Source organism: Cyprinus carpio, chromosome A20 (genome assembly GCF_018340385.1).
Source record: "Cyprinus carpio isolate SPL01 chromosome A20, ASM1834038v1, whole genome shotgun sequence".
Taxonomy (NCBI): domain Eukaryota; kingdom Metazoa; phylum Chordata; class Actinopteri; order Cypriniformes; family Cyprinidae; genus Cyprinus; species Cyprinus carpio.
In genome coordinates, this window is record NC_056591.1 from 9640356 (window position 1) to 9666546 (window position 26191).

At 34.6% G+C, this 26191-nt stretch overlaps 1 protein-coding gene and 1 pseudogene across 1 annotated transcript; both read right to left on the minus strand.

Annotated features, from left to right (window-relative positions):
* Positions 1–27: 27 nt before the first annotated feature.
* Positions 28–6306, minus strand: si:ch211-121a2.4 (transmembrane protein 205). Its single transcript, XM_019123230.2, has 4 exons — positions 6169–6306; positions 4854–5003; positions 3874–4037; positions 28–2705 (listed from the first exon to the last, which is right to left on the minus strand). Exons 2-4 carry the CDS (start codon positions 4951–4953, stop codon positions 2403–2405), a joined length of 567 nt encoding a protein of 188 aa, XP_018978775.1. The 5' UTR covers positions 4954–5003; positions 6169–6306; the 3' UTR covers positions 28–2402.
* A 4240-nt stretch (positions 6307–10546) lies between these two features.
* LOC109050207 lies at positions 10547–21588 on the minus strand (annotated as a pseudogene).
* Positions 21589–26191: the final 4603 nt, after the last annotated feature.

Genomic DNA, 26191 nt, shown 5'->3' on the forward strand with positions numbered 1-26191 from the left:
ATGAACAAAAAAACTGAAGAATCTTAATCAATTTTACAAATTTATTTGATAAAAAAAAAATCATTCAACCCATTTCCATACATTGCATAACAGAACTGCACAGCTCTACAGTCATCACAAATTCAGACATTAGTCTTCATTCTTGATGAAGAATGTGTAATTTCTGCACAAATGGAATTGCAAAAATAACTGTTTTCAAACAGATTTCCCAAACACCCTTAATCTGTTACTGGTCAAACAGACAAAAAGAGTCAGTCACACAATAGTTGAACCAATGTTGCTGTGTCAGGCTGGTTGCTTTTCACATTAACTTTCACTGTGCTGTTTAATATAAAAAAAATGACATACATCAGCTTTACTTAAAGAGATGCAGTATAAATTGCAATGACCTTTTATTCAGGCAGAAAACCTGATAATGCTAAATTTTCTTAATCTACTACTTCATTTGCATACGCAGACAGGAATGAAATTTCAGCTAAAAATTCATGGAACTTCAATAACACAGCACAATAATAATAAGCAAAATCTATGCATTTCATTCTACTGACCATATGTTTGACTAGATGATATTTAAAGTTAAGTAAATATAACCATTAACAGAGGGTCCGTAGCTGCCTTTTCATTTGCATTGATAAAATATAGTCAATCCTCAATTACCGGGACAAACTCATAGCCTCACCAGCATCTTACTGGACACAGTCATAACAGTATTAAAATTAAAAGATATCTCTATGCAAGGCACTGTACTGTAACTGATAAGAAGATACAAAAATATGATGGACAGACAGCAGATTGTGTAAGATGACTGAAAACAGAAGCTACATTCCAAAATTATCAATGGTGCTTTATATCTGAATAAACACAATTTTATATGACTAACACATTAGATAAATGACATGACTCTGCAACACACAGTGTGTCATGTACACCCAGGAAGTCCGGTTTGCTGTTGCTTAACATCTGCAAAAGCGGTCAAACAGGACATAAACTTGTTTGTGTTGAATCTGTCACAACAAAGGTCAGTTTGATGGATTCAGATAGAGTACATCTGTAAATGTGTCTTACCAGAATATTTGAATGAAATAATGCCACAATTTAAAATGTTGAAGATAATTCATAATCCAGGCTGACATAACTATATGTGCAAAAGTTTGGGGTTGGTAAGGTTTTTAATGTTTTTTTAAAACATCTTTTGCTTAATAATGCTGCATTTATTTGATTTAAAAATGCAATTAAAAAAATATATATTTAAAATAAATGTGTTCTCTTTTACATGATCCTACAGAAATCATTCTAATATGCTGATTTGGTGCTTTAAAAAAAAAAAATCTTATCCATGTTGAAAGGAACTGTATTATTGAAAAAGTATTTTTTGTGGAAACTGACAGAATTCTTCCAGAATTCTTTGATGAACAGAAAGTTATTTCAAACAGAAATCTTTTGTAACATTATAAACGTCACTTTGATCAATTGTGTCCTTGCTGAATGAAAGAACTAATTTCTTAAAGAAGAAAAAAAGAAAAAAAAAAAAAACTTACTGACCACAAATTTTTGAAAATGAAATATATAAAGTATGAATAACAGTAGTGTAAATAATTTATATATAAACACATTTAATATTAATTTTATACTTAATGAAAATATATATAATTTTATATTCTTATTTATAATACATTTGGCACACATTAGACTATATTAGCTCTGAGAGGACAGTCACAGCTGTATCCAGTGCACTGATTAAATACTAAAAAAAGAATGTGTTTGTGAGTCATTAAAAATGTATAACATGCACAATCACATTCTGTGGTGCAACTGGTGCATTTAATTTAACCTCTATTTCAACAAACAGCAACCGAACTCTAAATCTACAGCCAGATGAGAGCATAATTTGCATATTCATCCCTGTTAAAATGTGAAGGTGTACTTATAATGAGAGATTGTGCGCGAACATATTGATACATTCAGACCCATTCCAGGAGAACAGAGTCAGGCTGGCCACTGAAACAGAGAAATCAAATAATTTGACTAATTTGTGACGAATGAGGTTGCCTTCGTGTAGAAAATAGAAAATGTGTGACATAATTTCTAGAACGTCAAGAAAAGTTTTGAAAATGTCCCTTCCACTTCCCATTTTTGTTCATTTATACTCATTCCTCAACCATGCAAATCTTATAATTTAAATATGCACAGCCATTATCTGTAACATTTACAAAAAAAATAAAATAATAACTCTATATATCATATCTAAACTAAAACTAGCACAACAAAGATTTAAAAAGAGACAATCTGTAACAATAATGACCAGATTTGTCAGGAGGTAATCCAGTATCTGAGAGCAGGTCATTGCTGCCGGGGTCACACAGACGTTAACCAAGGTTTTGCATTGCATTGCAGGAAGGTCATCAGAGTGTGGTGAGGTTTTCTGCCAGGTAATATAGGCTGTATCCATTACATACGATACAGCAGAGGTTACAGAGGGAGGACAGCAGGTGATACAGCCACAGCCGACCACTCAGCTTTTTATACTTGGGATCTGTCTCGCAGAGCTTGGCATATGCTTCCCGATTGGATGAGAGTCCGATGTCCTGACCCAATCCACAGGCCTGCTCAATCAGATGCATGTCTGCCATGATTTCCGAGGTCATCTGACCAAACCACTGGGCATTTACTGCCGCCACAGTCACACAGACGAAAAAAATGAAGATCTGGGGAAAAAACAGAAAGCTGGTGGAATCAAGTTGGAGCCTGTTACCTTAAAGGTTAAAAGGTTGGTTCACAATATACTATAGAACATAATAGCATTGTTTGAGAAACAGTTCACCTAATAGTTAGGGGGTGGGGGTGGTACAATGCTGTTTCATGCATTCAGAGTTGTTTACACTGTTAAAGAGTTGGATTCATGGATAACATTTCAAAAATGTCTATAATGTCTATAATCAAAAATTTGAATATATGACGGAGTATTTTGGTGCTAAAAATCTTACTTTCGGGTTCGTACAAGTTTCTGAGAGTTTTTTTTTTTCGATCGTGGCTATTCATGACGTAGACGAGGGTGGAACTCCTTATATGGGCACTTCTTCCTAAAGAACCCATCTTCATAAAAAAACCAGATACATTTAAACATTCCGACACACCATGAAGTTCCAGCGGGGGCAGCAACAGAGTTTCACAAGTGTGTTTGTTGATGAACATTTTATAAACAAGGCCCAGTTCGACGCTTGATTTGCACATCGTTTGATACTGAAAGATGGAGCGGTCCCAGCTATAAAAGATCCCGGTCATGATTCAGATCTGCAGACGGTAAGTGAAACGGCATCAAATGTCTGTTTTGTTGGCATTCGGCGCTCAAGTGCTCGTCACTCTTTAGCTCCGCCCATGGCGCGCCTCCAAGAGCTCGGAGAGAATCATAAGTTGTATCTTTATTTTATAAATATGATAAAACTAAAGACTTTTTGGAGATATGAAGTATGCAGTACTACTCTAAAGGTACTCAAGATTAACATGAGATTGGGTGAAACTGTGTGTATTATGCCCCCTTTAATAATTCAGACTGATCCAGTTCTCAAGTTCAATCCAAAGATTCAAAGATTCAGTCACACTGGTTTTTAGCTCACGTAAAGCTAAAGGAATTGTCTGTTAATAATAAAAATTTGGAGCCTTTGTGTTCTTTTTAAAACTTAAATGTTCCAGACTCTATTTATTGAAATTGGATGTTAAAGAACGACAAGCTAATTTTTCAAAATATCTCCTTTTTTGTTCCACAGAAGAATAGAAATTCTAAAGGTTTGGAATGACATGATGGTCATGATTTTTTGGGTGAACTATTCAAATAACATCTTTTCACAATATGTGGGAACATTATGTTCTGAATACCTGGAAGGCCTCTTTGTCATCCAGCATGTTGCTAGGATGGTACATGGCAAAGATGGTGAGGTTGAGGAAAGCGCAGGCTGAGCCGATATGCAGGTAAAACGGGAAGAGCCGGCTCTGGATGAAGCCAAACGTGTGTCGGTTTAGATGGCTGTCCATTACAAAGCCTGAACAAAAATATTAAATTAAGTTAACCTAATATCATAAACCTTGTTTATAACAGAATACTAGTTTCAAGTATAAAACTATCCTTGTAAAAAAATAAGTACACTTTAGCATACTTTTAAAAATAGTACTTATGGAAATAATATACCTTGAAAGAATATACCTAAGTGCAAACTGAATTTAAGGTTTTCAGACACTTATCTGCAATTTAAGGTTTTCAGACACTTATTTGCAATTTACAATCCCATAAAAATATATTATAGTTAAAATTTATTTTAAATGCAATTGGCTAAGTGTTAGAGTGCATTGTTGACCAACTTATGTGTAATTACTTATAGTCTTTGATATATGTTTAAAGTGTTCTGCCGAATATACATGCACAAGCATTTATGGTAAACTAAAATATAATTTCTCTTTAAATGTGTATAACACATTTAAATATATTTGTAATAACTCCACTGAATTGAACAAGTAGCAATTTAGTACATTTATTATACACACATACATAAACATATATGAACGATAAATGTAATATACAGTTAAAATTATAATGAAGTACTTTACATGTGCTTTAGTGTCAACACATCTAGAAAAAGTGTATTTCTTTAAAGCATGACAAAAGATAAAGCAAAATGATTTATATTATACTTTAAAGTAAAATTGTACTCTCTTTAAGTGGCCTTTTATTAATATTACAATACAGTTTTTATTTTATAACTTTCTTAAATATACTTAGATTTTAAGTAGCCTACACTAAAATAATTCTATTAATGATCTAACATCAATGAAATGCAATGAAAAACAGTGATCACACCTACCTGATATGAAGGTGACCCATATCTGCATTCCCCAGAAGGTGGAGAGAAACATGAGGTGAAGGAGTTTGGCAGTGACGGGAGGCTCTCTGTCTGTAGACATTGTGACAGGCACGCTATCGTCTTTCACCTCCCTCACTCACTGTCACTATGCTGTTTAAAGGTGTGACACAAAAATCATCTGCCTTATTGTTCTTACATCACACAAGGTTTATGTGAGACTCAGAGATCATAACAGTTTTAATATGTTACACAAGTCTTAAGACATGTACTTGATGTTATGCACACTACAAAACACACCCTGCGTTATAAACAAAAGAGGTGGAGGCAATCACCTTTCACCCACATGACTAACAGAGCATACCATAATGGAACAAACCTTCTTAAATAAGATCTGCCACCTAATATAAATCATCTCAGGTGCTTGGACTGCAAACTATTGTGTGGTGGTAGCAAACAAACAAGACAAATGGAAAATGAAAAGGTAAAACAAATGTTTTAAAAAAAGTATTGTTTACCCCCAACCCCAGTCATGGTTGCCAGATTTGAGCAAAAAAAACATAGCCCAGTTACCAATCAAAACTAGTCTGCCTCATCGTCAGGCACAGTTTTATCATTGGTAGAGAATAACATGGGTTAAATATTTCAATACGAGCATTTAAATTAATTATAATTTATGCAATGTGTAAAACCTTTAACTCGCGGGAAAAAGGGGGCTTGGCAACCCTGACTCCAGTCACCATTCACTTCCATTGTAAGGAAAACATGCCTATAAAGTGAAAGATGACGGAGGCTGTCAATCTAAACTAGTATGTTTTGTGTTCCACAGAAGAAAGAAATCCATACAGGACACAAGGGCAAATATATAACAATTGTTCATTTTTGGGTAAACTGTCGCTTTAAGAATGGTAAGCGTGAATGCAGTAGTCGTGCACTGACTGTAGAGGGAGAAAACAGGCTAAGTCCAGAATGTGGACTGTGTCTCAAAACCTACTACGCTGCCTACCTATACTGCATCTTTGGCTCCTTTTACGTAAGCACGCGCCTATAATGCCGCCAATAGTGCTGTCTATACAGGCGGCTCATTAGATGTTGAGACACAGCCATGGTGTCCAAACGTCCAAACCTTATGATTAAGCACAGCGACTCTCTCCAAAAGAGGAAAGTCCTTTGCTGTTTGAAATGGCACCAAAGTACAAGACAAACAAACACACGTAGCACGTCATTTCTGTTGCGTCAAGTGAAAGCTACACCTGGATTATGAAGGACTGGATATCATTACTGCTACATGCTGTCACCAGGATGTCGATCTACTTACCGGACGATCACCCGTGGCTGTGTAAATCGTCGGTGGCCGGCTGCGCGTCACGGCCAGTAGCAGCACCATAAATGTAGGAACCGGTGGCAGTCAGACCGGTGGGCGGGGTTTATGCGTACTCGGCGATCAAAGAAGCGTGGGCGTGGTTTGCGGATGTTGTCGCTGTTGTTGGGCGTGGTTTTGTATTCTGATGGGTGTGCTTTATGTAGACGTGTTTTCTTGATTACGGCAATTATTGATGAAAGAAAACGTGTTTCTTGTACATTTATAAACGCACGCACACACACACACGTTTAATTTTCTAAATAGGGAACAAAAGACATTTACTGTTTTATATACAGCTAGTTATAAAAACAAGGCATATAATCTAACCCTAATCCACACCTTAACTGCACCTGTCCCAATATTTATTCACACCCATTAAATACAGAACGTTCCCATGTCTGTATATAATGGGTGTGAATGGGCAAAATCAGTGAAAAATAATAAAAATAATTATATGTATATATATATATATCTGTTTTATATATATATATATATATATATATATATAGATTTATATATGCATATATATATATATATATACAGACACAGTACTAGCCAAAAAAAATTAAAAATAAATATAAATATAAAGAAAAAAAAAAGACAGAAAGTACCAAGAGACAGACAAAATGATAGACACACAGATAGATTAACTATTAGATAAAAAAAATCATAGATACACGAGTCATTCCAAGAAACCGGTATGATTTGAGTCCCTCTGACCTTTTATCTATTGGGTGACCAAAATCTATTTTTAAAAGCTTTTTGTATTAATTGAAATGTCTCCTTTAATAAGGTTTAAAAACATGACATACATTTTATCTTTATATTAGAAATGATCTTGTTTTTTTCATTTGACACCACCTATTTTGTCATGTCCCTCATGGCCTTCTATGAAAGTGTACTAGCTTTTTTGCTGGTAATGTTTTTTTTTTTCCTAAGTAAATTCATGATTTTTTATTAAAATCATATTATTTAGTTCCGTACGTCAGTAACCCATTAAACAAATCATTCTCCGCCCATAAAAATAATTAACTGATCCTTATGTGACTTCATTAACAGGAAGTGACATCATTTAAGTCTTCTGAACAACACTGTGAGCAGACACAGGCAAGTTGCCACCTTCTTTTATAACTATAACTTATTAATATTGTGATATTGTGGTTGTCAATCTTAACGACTCATCTCTGTTACATCAAATAAAGACAGAAATCTATTACTTGTGAAAATGATCTTTGTTATTTCAACTATATACATGGTATTTTAATATCATGCATGCCATGTGCTCTCCTGTTATTCACTACATTTAGAGCAGTGGCCATTTTGAGCAAAAAATCACAACCCCGTCACTCTAGTTCCATGATCATATGAGGAGATAGAAGAAACCTAGGACAAACATCACTGCAACACTCCACTGATCTGGGCTTTATGGTGGTGTGGCCAAACTCAATCCTCTCCTCAGTGAAGACATGAAAACACACTTGGAATTTGCAAAAAAGCACTTAAAGAACCCTCAGATTGGGAGAAACAAGATTATCTGGTCTGATGAACCTCAATTCCAAGCATCATGATTGGAGGAAACCAGGCGCTGCTCATCACCTGCAGAGTAGCATCCCAGCAGTAAAGTGTGCTGGTAGCAGCCTCATGCTGAGGGGCTGTTTTTCAGCGGCAGGGACTGAGGGACTCCTCAGAGTAGAAGGAATGCTTAACACAGCAAAATATGGAGATAGTCTTAATGAAAACCCAGTCCAGAGCATTCAGAACCTCAAACTGGGCAGAAGGTTCACCTTCCAACAGGACAATGACCCGAAGCACACAGCCAAGATAACAAAGGAGTGGCTATGGGACAACTCTGTGAATGTCCTTGAGTGGCCCATCCAAGAGCCCAGAATTGAACCCTAACCTCTCTGGAGAGATCTGAAAATGGCTGTCCACCGACGCTCCCCATCCATCCCCGTCCTACAAAGAAGAATGGGAAAAACTGGCCAAAAAATAGGTGTGCCAAGCTTGTGGCATCATACTCAAAAAGACTTGAGGCTGTAATTGGTGCCAAAGGTGCTCAAACAAAGTATTGAGCAAAGTCTGAATACTTTTTTTTTTTTTTAAATACATTTCCAAAGATTTAAAAAAAACTTCTTTTACATTGTCATTATGGAGTATTGTTTGTAGAATTTTTAGGAAAATAATGAATTTAATTGATTTTGGAATAAGGCTGTAACATAACAAAATGTGTAAAAAGTAAAGTGCTGTGAGTTTATAATTCTTTAATGTATACTATGTTATTGTTGTTTTTCCTGCGGTCAGGTTAATAAATCTCTGTTCAATTGCAATGTATATCTGTTGTTTTTCTTGGTTACATAATTAAATACAGTGTTTATAGAAAATCTTACAGTGAATTTGAGTAAAAAATAACTATTTATATGTTAAGATGTATTTGTCTCTTCAACCCCGTTACCATCTTTAACCCTGTTACCCTTGTCTCAACCCTGTCACACCTACATTTTTATTATTATTTTTAAGTTTTTAAGTTTAAGTTTATGAAAAAGCAATTTAATGCTTGTTGAACTCAGTCTGAAATGTTCAGAGCAATCATAAGAATACTGATTGTCACAAAAAGTCCCCACTTCAGGCTTTAGTACAGCAAAAGTGTGAGACTGTATGTAACTTTATATTTGCAAATACTGAATTAGTGTGAGGGACATCTGATTAATAGGAAAATGTTGATTTCATTACAAATACATTTTATAAACATATTCTCAAATATTCAGTGTCCATAACGGGGTTGAAGACTAATAGTGCCCATATCTTAAAATAATTACCAATAATAATAGGGATTTGATGCCTGAGGTGGAAAAATATGTTTTTCTGGAAATTAAATATGTCATTAATGTTGTGGTGTGTTCAGAAAAGTAATACATTTTGTTAAAAAATCTAAAAATGTGTAAGTCCGAATCGTACCGGCTAATCGTAACGACTTATATATAAATGAAATATATATATATATATGTATACAAACACACACACACATTACAACATTACTGTTTTTACTGTATTTTTGATCAAATAAATGCAGCCTTGATGAGCATAAGACACTTATTTAAAAAAAATAAACCTTTCAATGTAAGGTTTGGGATTTCTTTCGAAGTATATTATTTTATTATTATCATTAATAATTATAATAGTAGTAGGAGTAGTTATACAATAAGTAAACCACTTGATTATTTTTTGACAAATATTTAAATAATTTTTTTTACAAATTTGATGTGTCAGCAGTTGCTTGCCACAACAAGGACCAGGTAACTGATAAAGTCCTTAATTATAGCTGTTCTGACTGTAAATAATCACAACATTCCCTCTCACTGTGGCTTTATGTGACATGTTCAAACTGGTGGATTAATTAGTGCTCAACATTTCATTGGTTTGTATTTAATGAGTGTGAATAAGCAAAGGACAGGGTAATTCTCTTGAGCACTTCACTGTTGTCTCACTGCTTTGATGAACAATTGTTCAGGGCATAAGATTACAGCAATTACTATGTGCAACCAAAGGAGAACAATATCCTTGATTCCTAAAAACACTAGGAAATTCATTCAAACATCTGTGAGTGGGTTTGTAAATGCGTCTAGAAAAGATACCTTCGGCAAAGCTAGTATGATGCAGATGCTGCAATAACTGAATTCCAACAAGTTTAGATATCACAGATTTGTATGAAGTCAAAGGGAAAATGTCCATCTCTGCATTCAGACACTCAGTATTTCCCTGATATCAACAGTGACTGAACACACTCAGCCCAAAACACATATCTCTAGCCCTTCAAACTGAAGGAACCTTCAGCACAGTAACCAAGAGTAACAAATTCCATTTTGTGAAATAATTTGCTCGTGATAAATTTTTATAAAAGAAATGCCTCTGGAAGGGCAACAAACATGCCTTTAAAACTTTAATTTGCATCACATTTACATATTTAATTTGCAGCTTAAGAGTCAAAGTACTTTTTGGGACTGTATCTATCTATATAATAGCTTTTGTTGTTGTTGTTTTCTCAATCAGAAAACTAAAGTTGGTTCATGTTCCTATAAAATAATTAGATTTTATGTAGAAGAAACCTGACAATTTCACAGGTATAATTGAAGGTATAATTCAGTCACTAAAGTGAGACATGGCCAAAGGTCTATTGAGTCTCAATAGTCTGTAAAGTAATGTTTACAAAACCTATTTAACCCAACTTACAGAATATATATATATGAATCCTTAAGAGTTTTCAATTATTTGTGTACATTTTGATGATTGATAGTAGGTATTAGTTAAGATTTGTATGGTTAACTTTTTAGGGGATATTGATAATGTTGCCAAAAAGAGAGAAAAATGTTCTCTTGAAGCAAGGATGTCAATTAATATGACGTGGAAATGACTGCTGAACAAGGTATTATCATAATGTGCCGGCATCACGTTACAGGGAGAGACTGCGATGCGTTAATGTTCAACTGGAGCAGATGGATGATTGTTTTCTATTGCATATGTTCCTCAGCCATAAATCCACTCCAACCCAACCAAAACACATTAAGCACCACCATAAAAAGCAGGAAGACTCTCCAAAAGCTCCATTATTAGAGATTCATTGAAGATTGTTATTATGATCAAAGCCAAATTCACTGTTATTGACAGCACAGCAGTCTGTAGACGAGTTCAATTATTCATTTTAATGGGTATCTAGAAACTGCTAACTATATGATATCAATAGTTCCAGTACACTGAAAATACAAATACAGAAATATATTGTGAATGAACACAGTATAAAAAAAGCAAAAACAAGTTCAGAAGGCCACAAATATGAATATTGTTATTGTTTTGTTTATAGACTTAAAATAGCCTAATCTACATGTAAAAAACAATAACTGTACTAATGACAAAAGTAAATCCATAATTACAACAAATATAAGTGCTTTATTATTAAAAGGGGTATGTTATGGGTCATAAAAAAATACTAAATACATTTACAATTTTTGCCAGGCTTATATAAAGAAGTGATCTAATGATTTTAGTATAAAAGATCCCTTTGCATACACATCCAAAATAAATCACTTGATATTAAGACATTTAGTGTTGAGCTAGACAACATTCACAATGTAGGAAAACAGAGAATATCTTCCTTTATATTTATATATAAATAATGATTAACAGATCATTGGTCAACATACTCTGAAATAGTTTCATTTATAGTTTATATTTATTCACATCTTAATGCACATAAACTGTCTGTTAAGCAGTATACAGTATATGGTTTAATGAATCTAATCACATGTTAAACTTTAGGAATAATAAGGGCCTTTCCTTTTTTGGCTTGAACATAAACATATGACAAGAGGGTTGAAAATTTAGCTGGTGCTCCTTCGTAAAATAAAAGTATTTGTCCTTTAAGTGCATCTGCCCCAATATGCTAATTTACTTAAAAGGGTTGTACAGTTTTTTCAGCTGTTCTACTGGTCACACCTTTCAGGTTCAGTGTGTTGCTGACTTGCAGATTTTGTCATAGACTTCAGGAAATGCATCTTCACAGTTGAGTTGCTTTCTCAGTTTATGATACAATGTGCCATCAAACATCTCCCAGAATTCCTGTCGTTCCATGTATAAATCAGCATACAGCATCTGGAATCTAGAAATGGAAGGAAGGACTTGTGTTATACAATACCCTACATAATTATTTCAACAATTACATTTTAAAGACCAGACAATTTTTCTGAATTCTATAAACTGGTTGTTGAACTTTGGCGTAATTTTAATTAACACAGTTCTGTCAAACAATGGAAAAAAGGTGAAAAGTGATAACAGACCCATTAACATCTCTGACAAAATTCTCTAGCTGCCGTGTGGATGATCTGGCATCAAAATGTTTGACTTTGAGCTCCCCATACGCTCCGATATCAACATACAGTTCATCTTCATCTCCTTTAGGATGCACCATTCCTGGCTGGTTGGGGAGCATGAAGGGACAAAGCCACAGAGGATACACCTACAACAAACATATAACCATCAACAAATCAATGCACTAACTGTAGCACATCCAATCAATTTCAAGCTTTTATCATATACTATCGTTCAAAATTTAGGGCTGGTACGTTTTTAAAGTGTTCGGCTGATTTGCTGCTCAAGAAACATTTCTTAATGTTATCAAACTTGAGGAAAGTTGTGCTACTTAACATTTTTTGCGGAAACCATGATACATTTTTAGGGGATTCTTTGATGAATAGAAAGTAAAAAAAAAAAAAAACAGCATTTATTTAAAATAGAAATCAATAATATAAAAAATTAATACCAACTAAAATATAAAACACAAACACAAACACAACAAAAAAAAATATGTAAAAATATATACACACACAAAAACATACACATACATATATATATATATATTATATATATATATGTATATATATGTAAAATATTGGCACTTTTTACATTGTGCACATTCTTCTGATTTGGCTATAGAGCTATTCAGCCTGTAGTCTTAAAGCCTGGAAAAGAATTAGCTTTTTAAGTCATGCGTTCCCTCAAGAATTTCTAATGGGTTTTTAGAATAGCAGCTTTCGATTTTTGAGTTTAATCTGTGTAAGGTCTGTGAACATTACTGGAACAGACTGCCACATTTTGTTCTACAGTAAAATATATTTTAATGCCTGCTTTCACTTGAAATTAATATACATTTCCTTACTGAAGCTTTAGTATGTTTTGAAAATAATAATTTCAAAAGTATTAATAATTAATAAATGTATGATTTATTTTTGAAATAAAAAATGTATTTAAAACAGTATAAATGTATAATATCAGTGATCAGTTCTCACCTAATGTGTGTATATTTGTGTGCGTGTTTGAATGTCTCACATATATGTCCTCATTGAAGCGTAGGAGGGAGGTCTTGATGCGTTTCATGGGGACCAGCATGTCCTGCACCACATGGTGCTGCTCGTACAGCTTGCGGATGGTCTCTCCCTGAGTGAGCTTCAGCAGGGAGATCTGAGGAGGAACCATCCAGCCAAACACATACCTGAACAACGGGTTATTCCCAAACGGAATGATGTCCTGAGAAACAGACAACAAGGAATGGTGGATGGGAATAAGATGGAAAAGGGTTTACTGTATATCCATAACAGATGAAATAGTAAACGAGAACAAGATATAGAATAAGACGACAGACAAGAAATGACCAATCAATATGTTCAGTTATTACAGAAAGCACTGTTAGTAAATGTATATGTAATTATACGTACACTATTCATCATAATCAGAAAAGTCATGTCTGAAAGTCAAGACACTCCTGACCTTGCCCATTTCAGCTTTGGCTGCATAATTTATTGAGTAATGTTAGACTAGTGCTGCCAATCAACAGACAACACTCACGTCCTGTAGCTAATGGACAGCTTTGGTGGATATAATAATGCATTGAAACTGTGTGAGTATGTTTGAGAGTGAAAAAGAAGGAGGGAGAGAGAGAGAGAGAGCGATGGCTTGATTAAAATGGTGAAGAATACGCATTATGGGACATCTGAAAAATGCTATAGCTAATGGAATCATAGAGGAGGAAGTGCATGTCTGACTAAGTGTCTCAAACTCTTGATAAACTTTGAGACTTTTTAAAACTTGCAAAAAACATCAACAATAAAAATTAAAATTATACAAAAGATAAAAAAACCAGACATAAAACCATAAAACATAACCAAATCAACAGCAAATATGTGACCCTGGAGCACAAAACCAGTCTGAAGTCGCTGGGGTATATTTGTAGCAATAGCCAAAAATACATTGTATGGCTCAAAATGATTTATTTTTCTTTTATACCAAAAATCATTAGGCTATTAAATAAAGATCATGTTCCATGAAGATATTTTGTAAATTTCCTACTGTAAATATATTAAAACTTTTTGATTAGTAATATGCATTGCTAAGAACTCTATTTGGACAACTTTAAAGGTGATTTTTCTCAATATTTAGATGTTTTTGCACCGTCAGATTCTAGATTTCCAAATAATTGTATCTCGGCCATATATTGTCCGATCCTAACAAACCATGTATCATTGGACAGCTTTATTTATTAGCTTTTATTTATTTAGCTTACAGATGATGTATAAATCTCAGTTTCGAAAAAATTGACCCTTATGATTTTGTGGTCCAGGGTCACATATTATCTTAGCATAACTATGGAGAAAGTCTGCTAAATCATACTTGCATATACTAAACTCCTCACATTACATTGGACTAAAATAAATAAAATGGATGTACAGTCATGGCCAACTTGACATGTTAAAAGGAGGGTGATGCTTGAAATCATTGTTCTTCCATTGTTAACCATGGTGACCTGCAAAGAAACACGTGCAGCCATCATTGCGTTGCATAAAAATGGCTTCACAGGCAAGGATATTGTGGCTACTAAGATTGCACCTAAATCAACAATTTATAGGGTCATCAAGAACTTCAAGGAAAGAGGTTCAATTCTTGTGTATCTGGAGAAGAAAAGGTGAGCGCTACCATCAGTCCTGTGTCATGCCAACAGTAAAGCATCCTGACACCATTCATGTGTGGGGATGCTTCTCATCCAAGGGAGTGGGCTCACTCACAATTCTGCCCAAAAACACAGCCATGAATAAAGAATGGTACCAAAACACCCTCCAACAGCAACTTCTTCCAACAACCCAACAACAGTTTGGTGAAGAAGAATGCATTTTCCAGCACGATGGAGCACCGTGCCATAAGTCAAAAGTGATAACTAAGTGGCTCGGGGACCAGAATGTTGAAATTTTGGGTCCATGGCCTGGAAACTCCCCAGATCTTAATCCCATTGAGAACGTGTGTTCAATCCTCAAGAGGCGGGTGGACAAACAAAAACCCACTAATTCTGACAAAACTCCAAGAAGTTATTATGAAAGAATGGGTTGCTATCAGTCAGGATTTGGCCCAGAAGTTGATTGAGAGCATGCCCAGTCGAATTGCAGAGGTCCTGAAAAAGGGCCAACACTGCAAATACTGACTCTTTGCATAAATGTCATGTAATTGTCGATAAAAGCCTTTGAAACGTATGAAGTGCTTGTAATTATATTTCAGTACATCACAGAAACAACTGAAACAAAGATCTAAAAGCAGTTCAGCAGCAAACTTTTTGAAAACTAATATTTATGTAATTCTCAAAACTTTTGGCCACGACTGTATTATAGGATACTCGTTGAGACCTGAAAAATAAAATGAATAAAGCAATAATAAAAAGAAATGTTTAAAATTCTATACATTTAGAATAATGAATGCAACAATTATAATATACTGTATGTATGTACACATGTACATAAAGAGCGGTCCCAAAAAGTATTTAGTCATTTGAGCTTTACTTAAAAATGAAAAAATGTCATTGCGTTACATAAAACAATATCAAACCAAGTGGCATTTATCTGAAAGAAATAAAGTATATATTTTCAAGCAAAACATTTAAAGAAGTTTGCTAGATTTTAAATGATGGTAAAAATTTGCTGCATAGTGGCTCAGAAAAGTAACGGCAATTTATGTGGGCACTACTAATATATTTAGCTATTTATATCTTTTTTTGTGTGTTTGTCAGAGTTTAAATGATTTAATAACCCATTTCTGTTATTTATTATTTTGTTGGTAAAAGGAAGTAGAAGATAATGTTCCAGAGCAATACTTGTAATTCCCAGAAGATGCTGCGGGTGTGTCTGTGGTAATAGTGCCGGAGAGGAATGTACTCCAATGCAACTCGGTTCTGCTTCAGGAAACCCTCCACATTAAAAAAAAACAAACATTCAAAAAATACACTATAAAATCAGTACTCTTCAATTAAAAAACAAAAAACAGAAAAAAAAACAAGAACAATAACCATCACCAAATCTGGACTCTTCAATGGCCGATGCCGATATTTAGAGAACTAGCAAGTGGGCCATAGAAAAAGTACTAAGTAAAAGCAATCAGATTGGCATTACAGAACATTAATTATCACCTTGTCAGTCTCTGCATGATCTGTCATGGTGCCTGTCATAATCACAGCCTCGTCCTGAGAGTACTGCAGTCCTTCCACAAACTGGTTCTCCTTATTGGCTGATTCCTCAGCAAACTTCTCGCAGATAGCATCCAGGCCACACACAGGCTCGTAGCAAAGCTTCACCCATTTTTGAGCTGGGATTATCCGGATATCTGCCGCAACCAGGAACCCCAGAGTACCGCAGGACCAGAGAACGGCATAGAACAAGTCAGAGTTTTCTTTCTGTGAGCAAGAATTTTGTTACAAAAAACTCACCAACTTGTCTATGTGCATATGTCTGTCAGTCAACATGAGACAGAATGTGTGTGTGTGTATTTTATATCATCTGTAACAATGAACTCACCTCAGTGCAGCGGTCCAGACTGCCATCAGCCAACACCAGCTCAAATGCCGCACAAATGTGCTGAAACAGGCCATAGATGTGAGATGAAGACTCAATGCCTGTTCCCATTACCAGCCCACCTGAACAGAACATGAGACAACCATGAGAGAGTTTCTTGATGGGGAAGACCTCTATCACAATGAATGGCCAAAAATGCATTAATAATATACATCAATATACATTAAAATGTAATATTACACTATGTTCAAAGATCTGTACAAAGGTTTTTTTTTTATGTTTTTGAAAGATTCAACAAGGCTGCATTTATTTAAAGAAAAAAAAAATACAGTAAAAACTGATATTTTGAAATATTATTTCAATTTAAATGAACTGTTTTCTATTTTAATACATTTGAAATGTGATTCATTTCTGTGATGGCGAAGCTGAATTTGTCAGCATCATTCTCCAGTCTTCAGTGTCACATGAACCTTCAGAAATCATTCTAATATGCCGATTCGCTGCTCTAGAAACATTTATTATTATCAATGCTGAAAACAGCTGTGCCATAGAAAGTTTTACAGAACAGCATTCGTTTGAAACAGAATTTTTTGCAACAAAGTAAAGTCTTTACTGTCGCAGTATTAATTAAAAAAATTAAAATAATAAAATAGCAATCTTATTGACCTTTTGAATGAAACTGTACAGTATATTGAACCTGAACTATATATTCTTTCCTTTCATCTTGGCTCATGATTTATGTTTCTATCAATAAATATTAAATAAACCTCAAAAGTGACAAAAATGCACGTACAGTAACAAGTGATAAATGCAGTCAACACAATTTTTACAAAAACAAAGACTGGAACAAAAATAAAATATAACTCAATAAAAATTACAAAACATTTACTTCATAATAAAAGTTAAATATCTTATAGTGCACTTAAAATGACATTTCATTTTCTTCATTATAAAATATCACGTCATGTACATGTGGCCCAGACACCTATTTGTAACAAAATTTAAAAATTACCATAAATATATGAACATTACTATAAATCTATACACTTTATTATGTATCATTAGTAAAGCTGTAAGTAGCATTTTTAACACCAAATGTTAAATATCTATGTTTAAAAATATATTTAATAGTTCTCCCTACAAACACTGTGCTTCTCAAGCTTAAAAAAAAAAAAAGCGTAATAGAACACTCTATTAAAAGTCAACACTATTCGAGAAAAGTGCCAACTGAGAAATAAAAAGGAAGAGTCAAAAGTCCAAATAACTAACCTTTGATTATATATATAGGACTCTAAACTGCTTTTAGAAATGGTACTGTATAAAACAATCGCTTTCATACGGTGCTTACAGTATCGAAGAAATAGGAATCAATACATGTGGCCAGAAACATCTCATATCATTCAACACTTTACAAACACAACACACCTTTCCCATGTCTTATTACTCAATACTGTGTCTCTAAAGAATTACAAATGAATTTGACAGAGAGTCTGTGTAAAACATTTCTCCGCCAATGAGCGCTCTTTTCTAGGATCTATAAACACTTTCAGCAATAGGACCCGTATCCGCCCTAATCTAATCTGCCTCATTGAAACAGGGACTATGCTCATCCGTAACCTAATTATAAGCAGCCTCTGATGCACCACACACGGCATATAATATTGATCAGGAGAGAACGTTATGCTCCATTTAAAGAAAGCAAATATCTGCAAGTGCTCAGAGACATTAAACAAATCCCTTGTGGAACATGTGGAAAGAAAGGGGGAGATTATACAGGTCCGAGATGACTTACAATCTTCATCTAAATGGAGAGAAGTGTTACTGTGTGCTGAATAGAAAATGTTCAAATGCATCTAGATGTCACATAAATAAGAGTTTGCTGTAATCTGAGACTTTTGGTAACAAATAAGCATAACTGAGCTTAACACACAGCAGCAGGAAAAAATATATATATATATATATATGTGTGAACTCTTTGTGTGTCTGTGTTATTGAATTTATGCAGAAATTCATAGTATGTCCAAAGTTTCACATACTTTTTCCAGCAAATTTACAATAATTGAAATAATATTTAAATATTCAGATTTACAGAAAATGTACTACAGAGCCACATCCTCAAATGCAAAGTCGTTTTGGATTATTAAAAAAAAAAAAAAAGCATCATGTGAATTATACAGGAATAATTAAACATTTGTTTATTTGTGTCTCTCATAAAACCTACCAACTGTGAGGTCATCGAGTTCAGGCAACACAGGCAGGGTCCAGCCAATAGAGTTGAGCAGAGCGGTCACCTGACCCATGTTAGCTAAGGGTTCCACACGCACCACCTGGAAAATGTTTGATCTGTTGTTTATTAAAAAAAAAAAAAAGTATATTTCCTCACTTTAAATTTTATTAATGCAAATAATCACATGTGACAAATTATTATCTACATATGTTTTTTCTTTCCAAATAGTTCACCCAAAAATTTAATTTACACACCCTTTCAGGCCATCCAAGATGTAGATTTGGAGAAATTTAGCATTACATCACTTGTTCACCAGTGGATCATCTGCAGTGAATGGGTGCCGTCAGAATGAGAGTCCAAACAGCTGATAAAAACATCACAATAATCCACAAATAACCCAGACAACTCCAGTCCATCAAGCATAAGCATAAAGCTGCGTATTTGTACAAAACACATTTATCATTTAGACGTTTTTAACGTCAAACCATTTCCAAACCTTCATCATAACCAGGAAAGAAACGTGCACAGATCAAGCACAGTTTACAAATTAAAACAGTCCAAAATGGTTCTAAACAAATAAATCAGTGCATTTTAAGGACAACAAAGAATTCAGTAAAGGAACCGTTATTATGGATTTTAAACAGTTTGATGTTAAAAGGACTTAATGATGGATTTCTTTATTACAAACATGCAGCTTTTCACTTCACGAGACATTAATTGTTTAATTGATGGACAAGAGTTGTGTGGGTTATTTGTGGATTATTGTGATGTTTTTATCAGCTGTTTGGACTCTCATTCTGACGGCACCCATTCACTACAGAGGATCCATTGTTTCACCAAATGTTCAAAACCCGACAAAATATTCATTTAACTGTGAAAGAGAAGTGAGTAAATTTTCAGCAAATGTTCATTTTTGGGTGAACTATTCACTAAACTTTAAATGAGAAGATGAGATTTAAACCATTTTACTGTCAAAAAAAATAATAACTGGCATCAGCCACCTGCCATGTTGTGTCCACCTCCAGAATGTCCATCATGTTGATCATGATGTTCTTGTTCGTCTTCCTTAAATTTCCCACCCTGAGAGATACAGTCAGCCATCCAGGACGACCCGTGCACACGTTTCTTCCCTGCCTCTTTTTTCCATTCATGCACCTGCAATTTTTTATTCAAACCAGATTGCATCGAAGTCTCATCAAGCTCATACGTTCATTATTGTTTACATTGATTCAGCAAAAAAAAAAAAAAAAAAAAAAAAATTACCGAAAACTACATTGGTGCACCTGTCATGTTGTGTCGAATAGTAGCTAGGGGGCGTGTCAGTAACTTTTCGCCGCGCCCGTACTTTCACCCCTAACAACTTGCAGAGTGCCTGCCCGCTACTTTTTATTGTACCATTAATTATTTTTGATCAGACTTTCTTTGAAGAAGCAATGCCTCCCTTCATAGATCAAGCCGTTTGCACATTTCATGTTATTTAATGCATATTCATTAATATTATATGCAATTCTCATTTGTATGCATAACGCATTATCATCAGTGCATTACTTAAGTATATGAAATATTAAATTATAAATGAAATTATAATGGGCAACATATGAAAGCATTCGACTCGAAGTTTCGCAGTTCTGAATATCTCTGACTCGCTGGTCGCTGAGCACATCTTGAAGATGATCCACGCGCGCACATCAGAGATGACTGATGAGGGGAGCAGAAAAATGCAAACGAAGATCCATCTCTGGTGCATTATCACGTACTCCAAGCCCTTCCCTTTAATCCATACCAAAAACAAAACCTCTAACGCACCCAAATATAACAACGGATCCATTCCGACAGCTTTTTTTTTTAAATCACGAATCGCCTAATTACAATTAATGCAATTTAAAAAGGCATGGGGCTTGTTGCTGGCTTTTGATTTAACAAATGCTTTTATGTGTATTCACAGCGGACGAACATAAATCCACATGCATTAGCACTGCCTAATAAATTGTTATTTAATGCGATTTCTCGTATTCCTTTGTGCGCGTAGTCAGTGTTGCAGTCGAAACCAGCTCATTCGAGTCCAAGTCAAGACCGAGAACAGACAGATTGGGTCTGAGACAAGACCTAAAGAAATCTTCAAGAGTATGTAAAATGTTTGGTGGAAACAATAAAATTGGCACCATACTCAAATAGTATATCAAATATAAAACGGCATGTACACTGTATTTTATTTACTTGATATAGGTTTAAAAAATATTATCGGTTAAGGGTAAAAAGACAACATATATGTTACTAGTATATGTTACTAGTATATATGTTACTACTATAGTAGGTGGTGTAAATGTAATTTTATTACAATTATGAATTGTTACTTGTCAGTATTAAGTGCTCGTGTTCACATAACACCGTTGTACCACTATACACATCCACATAACATTTCTAGTAAACAGAACATTACTGTACCACTATACCTGTATATGTTCAACTGTAACAACTTTTACATAACTTTTATACTTTAAGCTTGTGCTCTTGTCTACAAAACATTGTTGTACCACTATGTGTCCCCATAACATTTCTAGTACACATAACATTAGTGTATCACTCTATACTGTAAGTCCACATAACACTTCTAGTACAAGTAACATTACTGTACCACAATACCTGTATATGTTCAACTGTAACAACTTTTACATAACTTTTAATCTTGAATCTTAACTAATTACTGCTAATATCCTTACAATGTCTTGGATTATGTGCACTTTAAGATGTTGTGAAGATTACAGATGGGCATAATTACTTTTGAAAAAAAAAATAAGTGAGGAGACCATCCTGCTACCTGATCAATCCACCCTGAATAATAATTCTCTCTACTGGTGCAGAGGAAGCGGGGACTGACAAAAGTTTCACTGCAAGACTACGCCGCGGCCATTACCTGATGCTTAAAATTTATGCATATACAAGAAATTATGAGTTCATAGTCTTACCTTTTTTGTGCTTTCGCTCCACATGTCGATGAAAATTGGAAGTTGTCCCCTTTGCTTCGGTAATTGATGTACCGCGGAATTTACATATCGCAGAATGTTTCTTTTTTAGAGTCTTACTGCATACGAACTCTTCGTGGCTCTTATATGCAAACTGAATAATAGATGATGTAACAGACATTTTTAAAAGTTTCATGTGTTAAGTTCATGTGACATCCTGACCTGAGTCCTGCTGCCTCTAACGTCACAAGAAAATCACCAATCATTGTACGTGTCAATCATACATCAATCATACATAAATTTAAAGAAATATTAACATACAGTAACAATCGTGAAATATTTTGATTGGGACTCGGGAATAAATCCGATTCCGAGTCCGAGTCAATATGCACACAAGTCCATGACAAGACCATTGAAATACGGTCTCGAGACCGAGTTCAATACCGAGTCCGAGTCTCGAGTACTCAACACTGCAAGTAGTTTCCACTTGCAGGCGCACTATTTGTCATCTATTTTATTGTTATTTTGCACGCTGTTTAGGAACTTGCCCAGGTGGTCTAAGCACCGCCCCCAGCTTGCTATGATTGGCCAGTAGCGCGTCAAATCCACAATAATCCAATAATCAGATGACGCCAATGGTTGCGTGTCTGTTCAGCCAATCACAAAAAAGAAACACCGTCACACCATTGACTCAGTAAGATGTGTTGATTATCATACAGTAGGCTAGTAGAGAAATGAGGCTACTAGTGATAGTACAGTTAAAGGCATGCATTTCAGTTTAAAAATATTATTTCTATACTACAGTTTAAAAGATTAATACAATTATATAATGTAATATTTATAGAATGTTTTTTCCCGGATTTAGAAGAGGGTTTTATCATAGTGGTTACTGATAATAAGTAAAATAAAGTCTATGGTTAAAATTAATGGAAGACTATACATTTTGGTTCATAGAATGTTCTGGGAACGTTATTTTATAACCACATTTAGGAACCATAATAGACTGCTTAGGGGAAGATGTGTTTTTGTTCTGTAACACAGGCTATTAGACACAGTTATACCTCAAATGTAAATTTTGAATCCACTAAACTCTGTTTTGTTTTATGTAATTGCTAGTAAACGGCTAAAAAGAAATGTGACTACTGCTGAAAATTAAGTTTACCTGCTTGACTAAAATTATTTAGCAACAAGTTACCAATTTCATATTTAAATTGATGATTGGAAACATGGACATAATTCATAAAAAAATAAAAATCAACAGACAAATAGTCAATAAAGGCATCATTGTACACACACACACACACACACACACACACACACACACACAAGAACCACAAATAGGATTCAAACCATCCCCCAAGAATAAAAACTTCCCATGACCTTAAACATCTGCAGCAGCATTCTAATATTGCATAATATATAAAATATATATAAAATAACCATGTTTGTCCTACAAACCATGCTCCACCACACATTTTTGTCTGACTGAAGTACTGTCCCACTTTTCCAAACCACATTTCCTTTGATAAAAAAAAAAAAAATATATATATATATATATATATATATATATATATATATATATATATATATATATATATACAAAGTTATACTATATTTTGATGGACAAACATTTCATAAGCATGTTAGACAAAAATGTAGCAGGACTGTTTTGTTTAAAATTAATTAATTCTCCTTTATATCAAGTTTGTCAAAACTCTATGTCACTGACTTTTGGGTGGTCTTCACACAATGTGCTTCCTGTCTGATGATTGCTCCGCCATAAAATATGACTGGACATCTGAGAGGTCATGTAATTTTGATGACATGACACCATAGCTTTGGCTAACCCATAGTTTCACTGGCATTCATGTATTTATGGGGGAGCTACAAACACTGGACCTCCCACATTAGGCAGTGTCCCACTTTAGGGCAATTCACCCTAGGTTCATCACAAACATTAAAGGGGTTAATTCATCCAAAAATTTTAATTCTGTCATCAATTACTGCACCCTCAAGTTGTTCCAAACTTGTATGAGATACTTTCTTCGGCTGAACACACTTATTTTGAAGAATGTGTTTAACCAAACAGTTGCCAGTAGCCCTTGACTTTCATGTAGTAGCATATTTTCCCATACTGTGGAAGTCAAAGCTACCGGCACCGTTTCCCAACATTCTTCAGAATATCTTATTTTGTCTTCAAGAAGATAGAAACTCATAGGCCACAGGTTTGGAACAACATGAGTGTGAGTAAATGATGACAAAATTATTATTATTAGCTATTTTTGTTTTTGGTGAACTATGCCTTCAATTTACTAAAAAAGTATAAATAAATAAATAAATAAACTCATAAAGAAAATTCTAAAAACTAGGCCTATGTGCTATTTGTGAGCAATATGCTTTCTACAAAGAGGACTTACAAATTGACGTCATGACTGAGCAGCTCATGAAGGGTTAACCGGCAAAATAATGTTTATAACGGTTTACACTGATAAAGGCTACTACATCTATTTATCAACTGGATTTTCATTCAAACCTGTCCATCTTTGGGGGGAAATCTCATTTAAAAAAGGTTAGGGATCCCCATGTACAACAAACCTTGTTGGGAATCATATTTTCAAATTCATGCCAATAACCATCTGGCCTACAGACGGCTCTGGGGTGGGGCATGAACTCTAATGATGCTCTTCTAACGACAGAGGAGTTTGACAGCACAGCATGGACTAAACCTGATGCGCGTGAACAGCAGCTCACCGCTTCGATCGAGTGCATGCTACATTTGCATATTGCACTTCATGTCTTTTTTTACTACAAGTGCCTAAATCAAGGCATTGGGTGATATGAAGGTATTATCAGTCATAAAATGCGCACAGGATATGCAGTTTCCAGTAGAAGTGAACCAATGCAGACAAGTCTCCGTTTGATGAACTTGATTCACCCTGGAGTCTCAGTGTCATCTTGAAGCTGGACGATGCGCGCGGAACTTTCCAGATAGATCAATGTTATGAATTTACATTATGCCTTCACTACATCATGGCGCTATTTTTATTGGAGTATTTTTAATAGTCACCGGTGGCTCCACCGCTTTCCTAACCTCTAATCAAAGTCGACTGCAGCCGTTCAGCATGTGCTGTGTGGTGCTCGGGGCGGTGATGCTCATATTAGGGCTCTTCTGGGCGATGAACGGCAAGAGAAACCCGGTGCCTTATAATGAAGAGTACAGCCACGACTACAGTCAAGTCCTGTTCACCCCACCGCCCGGAAACCACTTCCCCGAATCCCAGTCCGTCTTTCTGCACGGGTAAGTGGGGAATCGCATCATAAATGAACTAATAAATGTCTCCGCTGATGATTCTGATAAGGTGAAATAAAGGTGCAGAAGATAAAATCACAGTCTGAGCTATTTGGAGTTGAGTCCTGGAGGACTTTCCGTTCAAAAGTGCATTAAAGCCTAGGCTATATGCAGTCAGGATCAATCTAGAGTTATTAGCAGAGGTTTTCTCTAACACATGAAAAAAATGTATTAACAAAAAAATAAAAATAACGTTTTGTGTTATTTTAGTATCCATAAATGTGCACTCACATACACTCACAGCCATTTTAATACAGCTGTTTTGAGTTATAAAATTATTTCAAGATATATTTCATATACAGTATAGATAAACAGATAGGCAGATAGTAGAATTATGAAACTGCAATTTTATACGTAGGCTACCTTCTACTTTTTACATTGCACTTTTTAAATTTTAAATGTATTTTATGTTTTATGCAAAGTATATATTTAAATGTGTGTGTATTATATGCATTTTGTACTTTAAATTAGCCTATATATATATATATATATATATATATATATATATATATATATATATATATATATATGTATGTGTGTGTGTGTGTGTGTGTGTGTGTGTGTGTGTGTGTGTGTGTGTGGTAGTAGTAGTAGTGGGATTACTCATGAAATTGCAATTTTTTATGCACTTTTGACTCAACATATGTAATCTTAATGTTGTATAGTGCTCTTAATCCAATGTAATCTCTCTGAACTCAAATGCCATCTCACAAACATTTGATCACAGGTATTATAATGCCATGTTATTCATTACATTAAAAATAATTTGAATAAATGTAAACATTTTCCAACATATTTTCAACATAAAATGAAAGAGGAGACCTGATCTGCCATAAAAAAAGAGCAGCCTTGAAAATTTGTAAATGCTCCTCTAGATAATTTACCAAAAAGCAGTCCACATAAAATAGATGCATACACTTTCATGCAGCTTTTATTATTATTATTATTTGATTGGAATAGATAGGAGCAAACATGAAGATAATTTTACTTTTCCACCCATATCCCATATCCCTCCGGATTTGTGCCATCTTTCTTTCCTTTCCCCCTCTCTCCCACCCTCAGATGT

Excerpts from the sequence above, each read along its gene's own strand:
- si:ch211-121a2.4 (XM_019123230.2), bottom strand. The coding sequence starts at position 4,953 with ATGTCTACAGACAGAGAGCCTCCCGTCACTGCCAAACTCCTTCACCTC. Across the intron at positions 4,038-4,853 it reads ATGGGTCACCTTCATATCAG|GCTTTGTAATGGACAGCCAT; the intron begins GTAGGTGTGATC and ends ATTTTTGTTCAG. Across the intron at positions 2,706-3,873 it reads ATGACAAAGAGGCCTTCCAG|ATCTTCATTTTTTTCGTCTG; the intron begins GTATTCAGAACA and ends TTTTTTCCCCAG.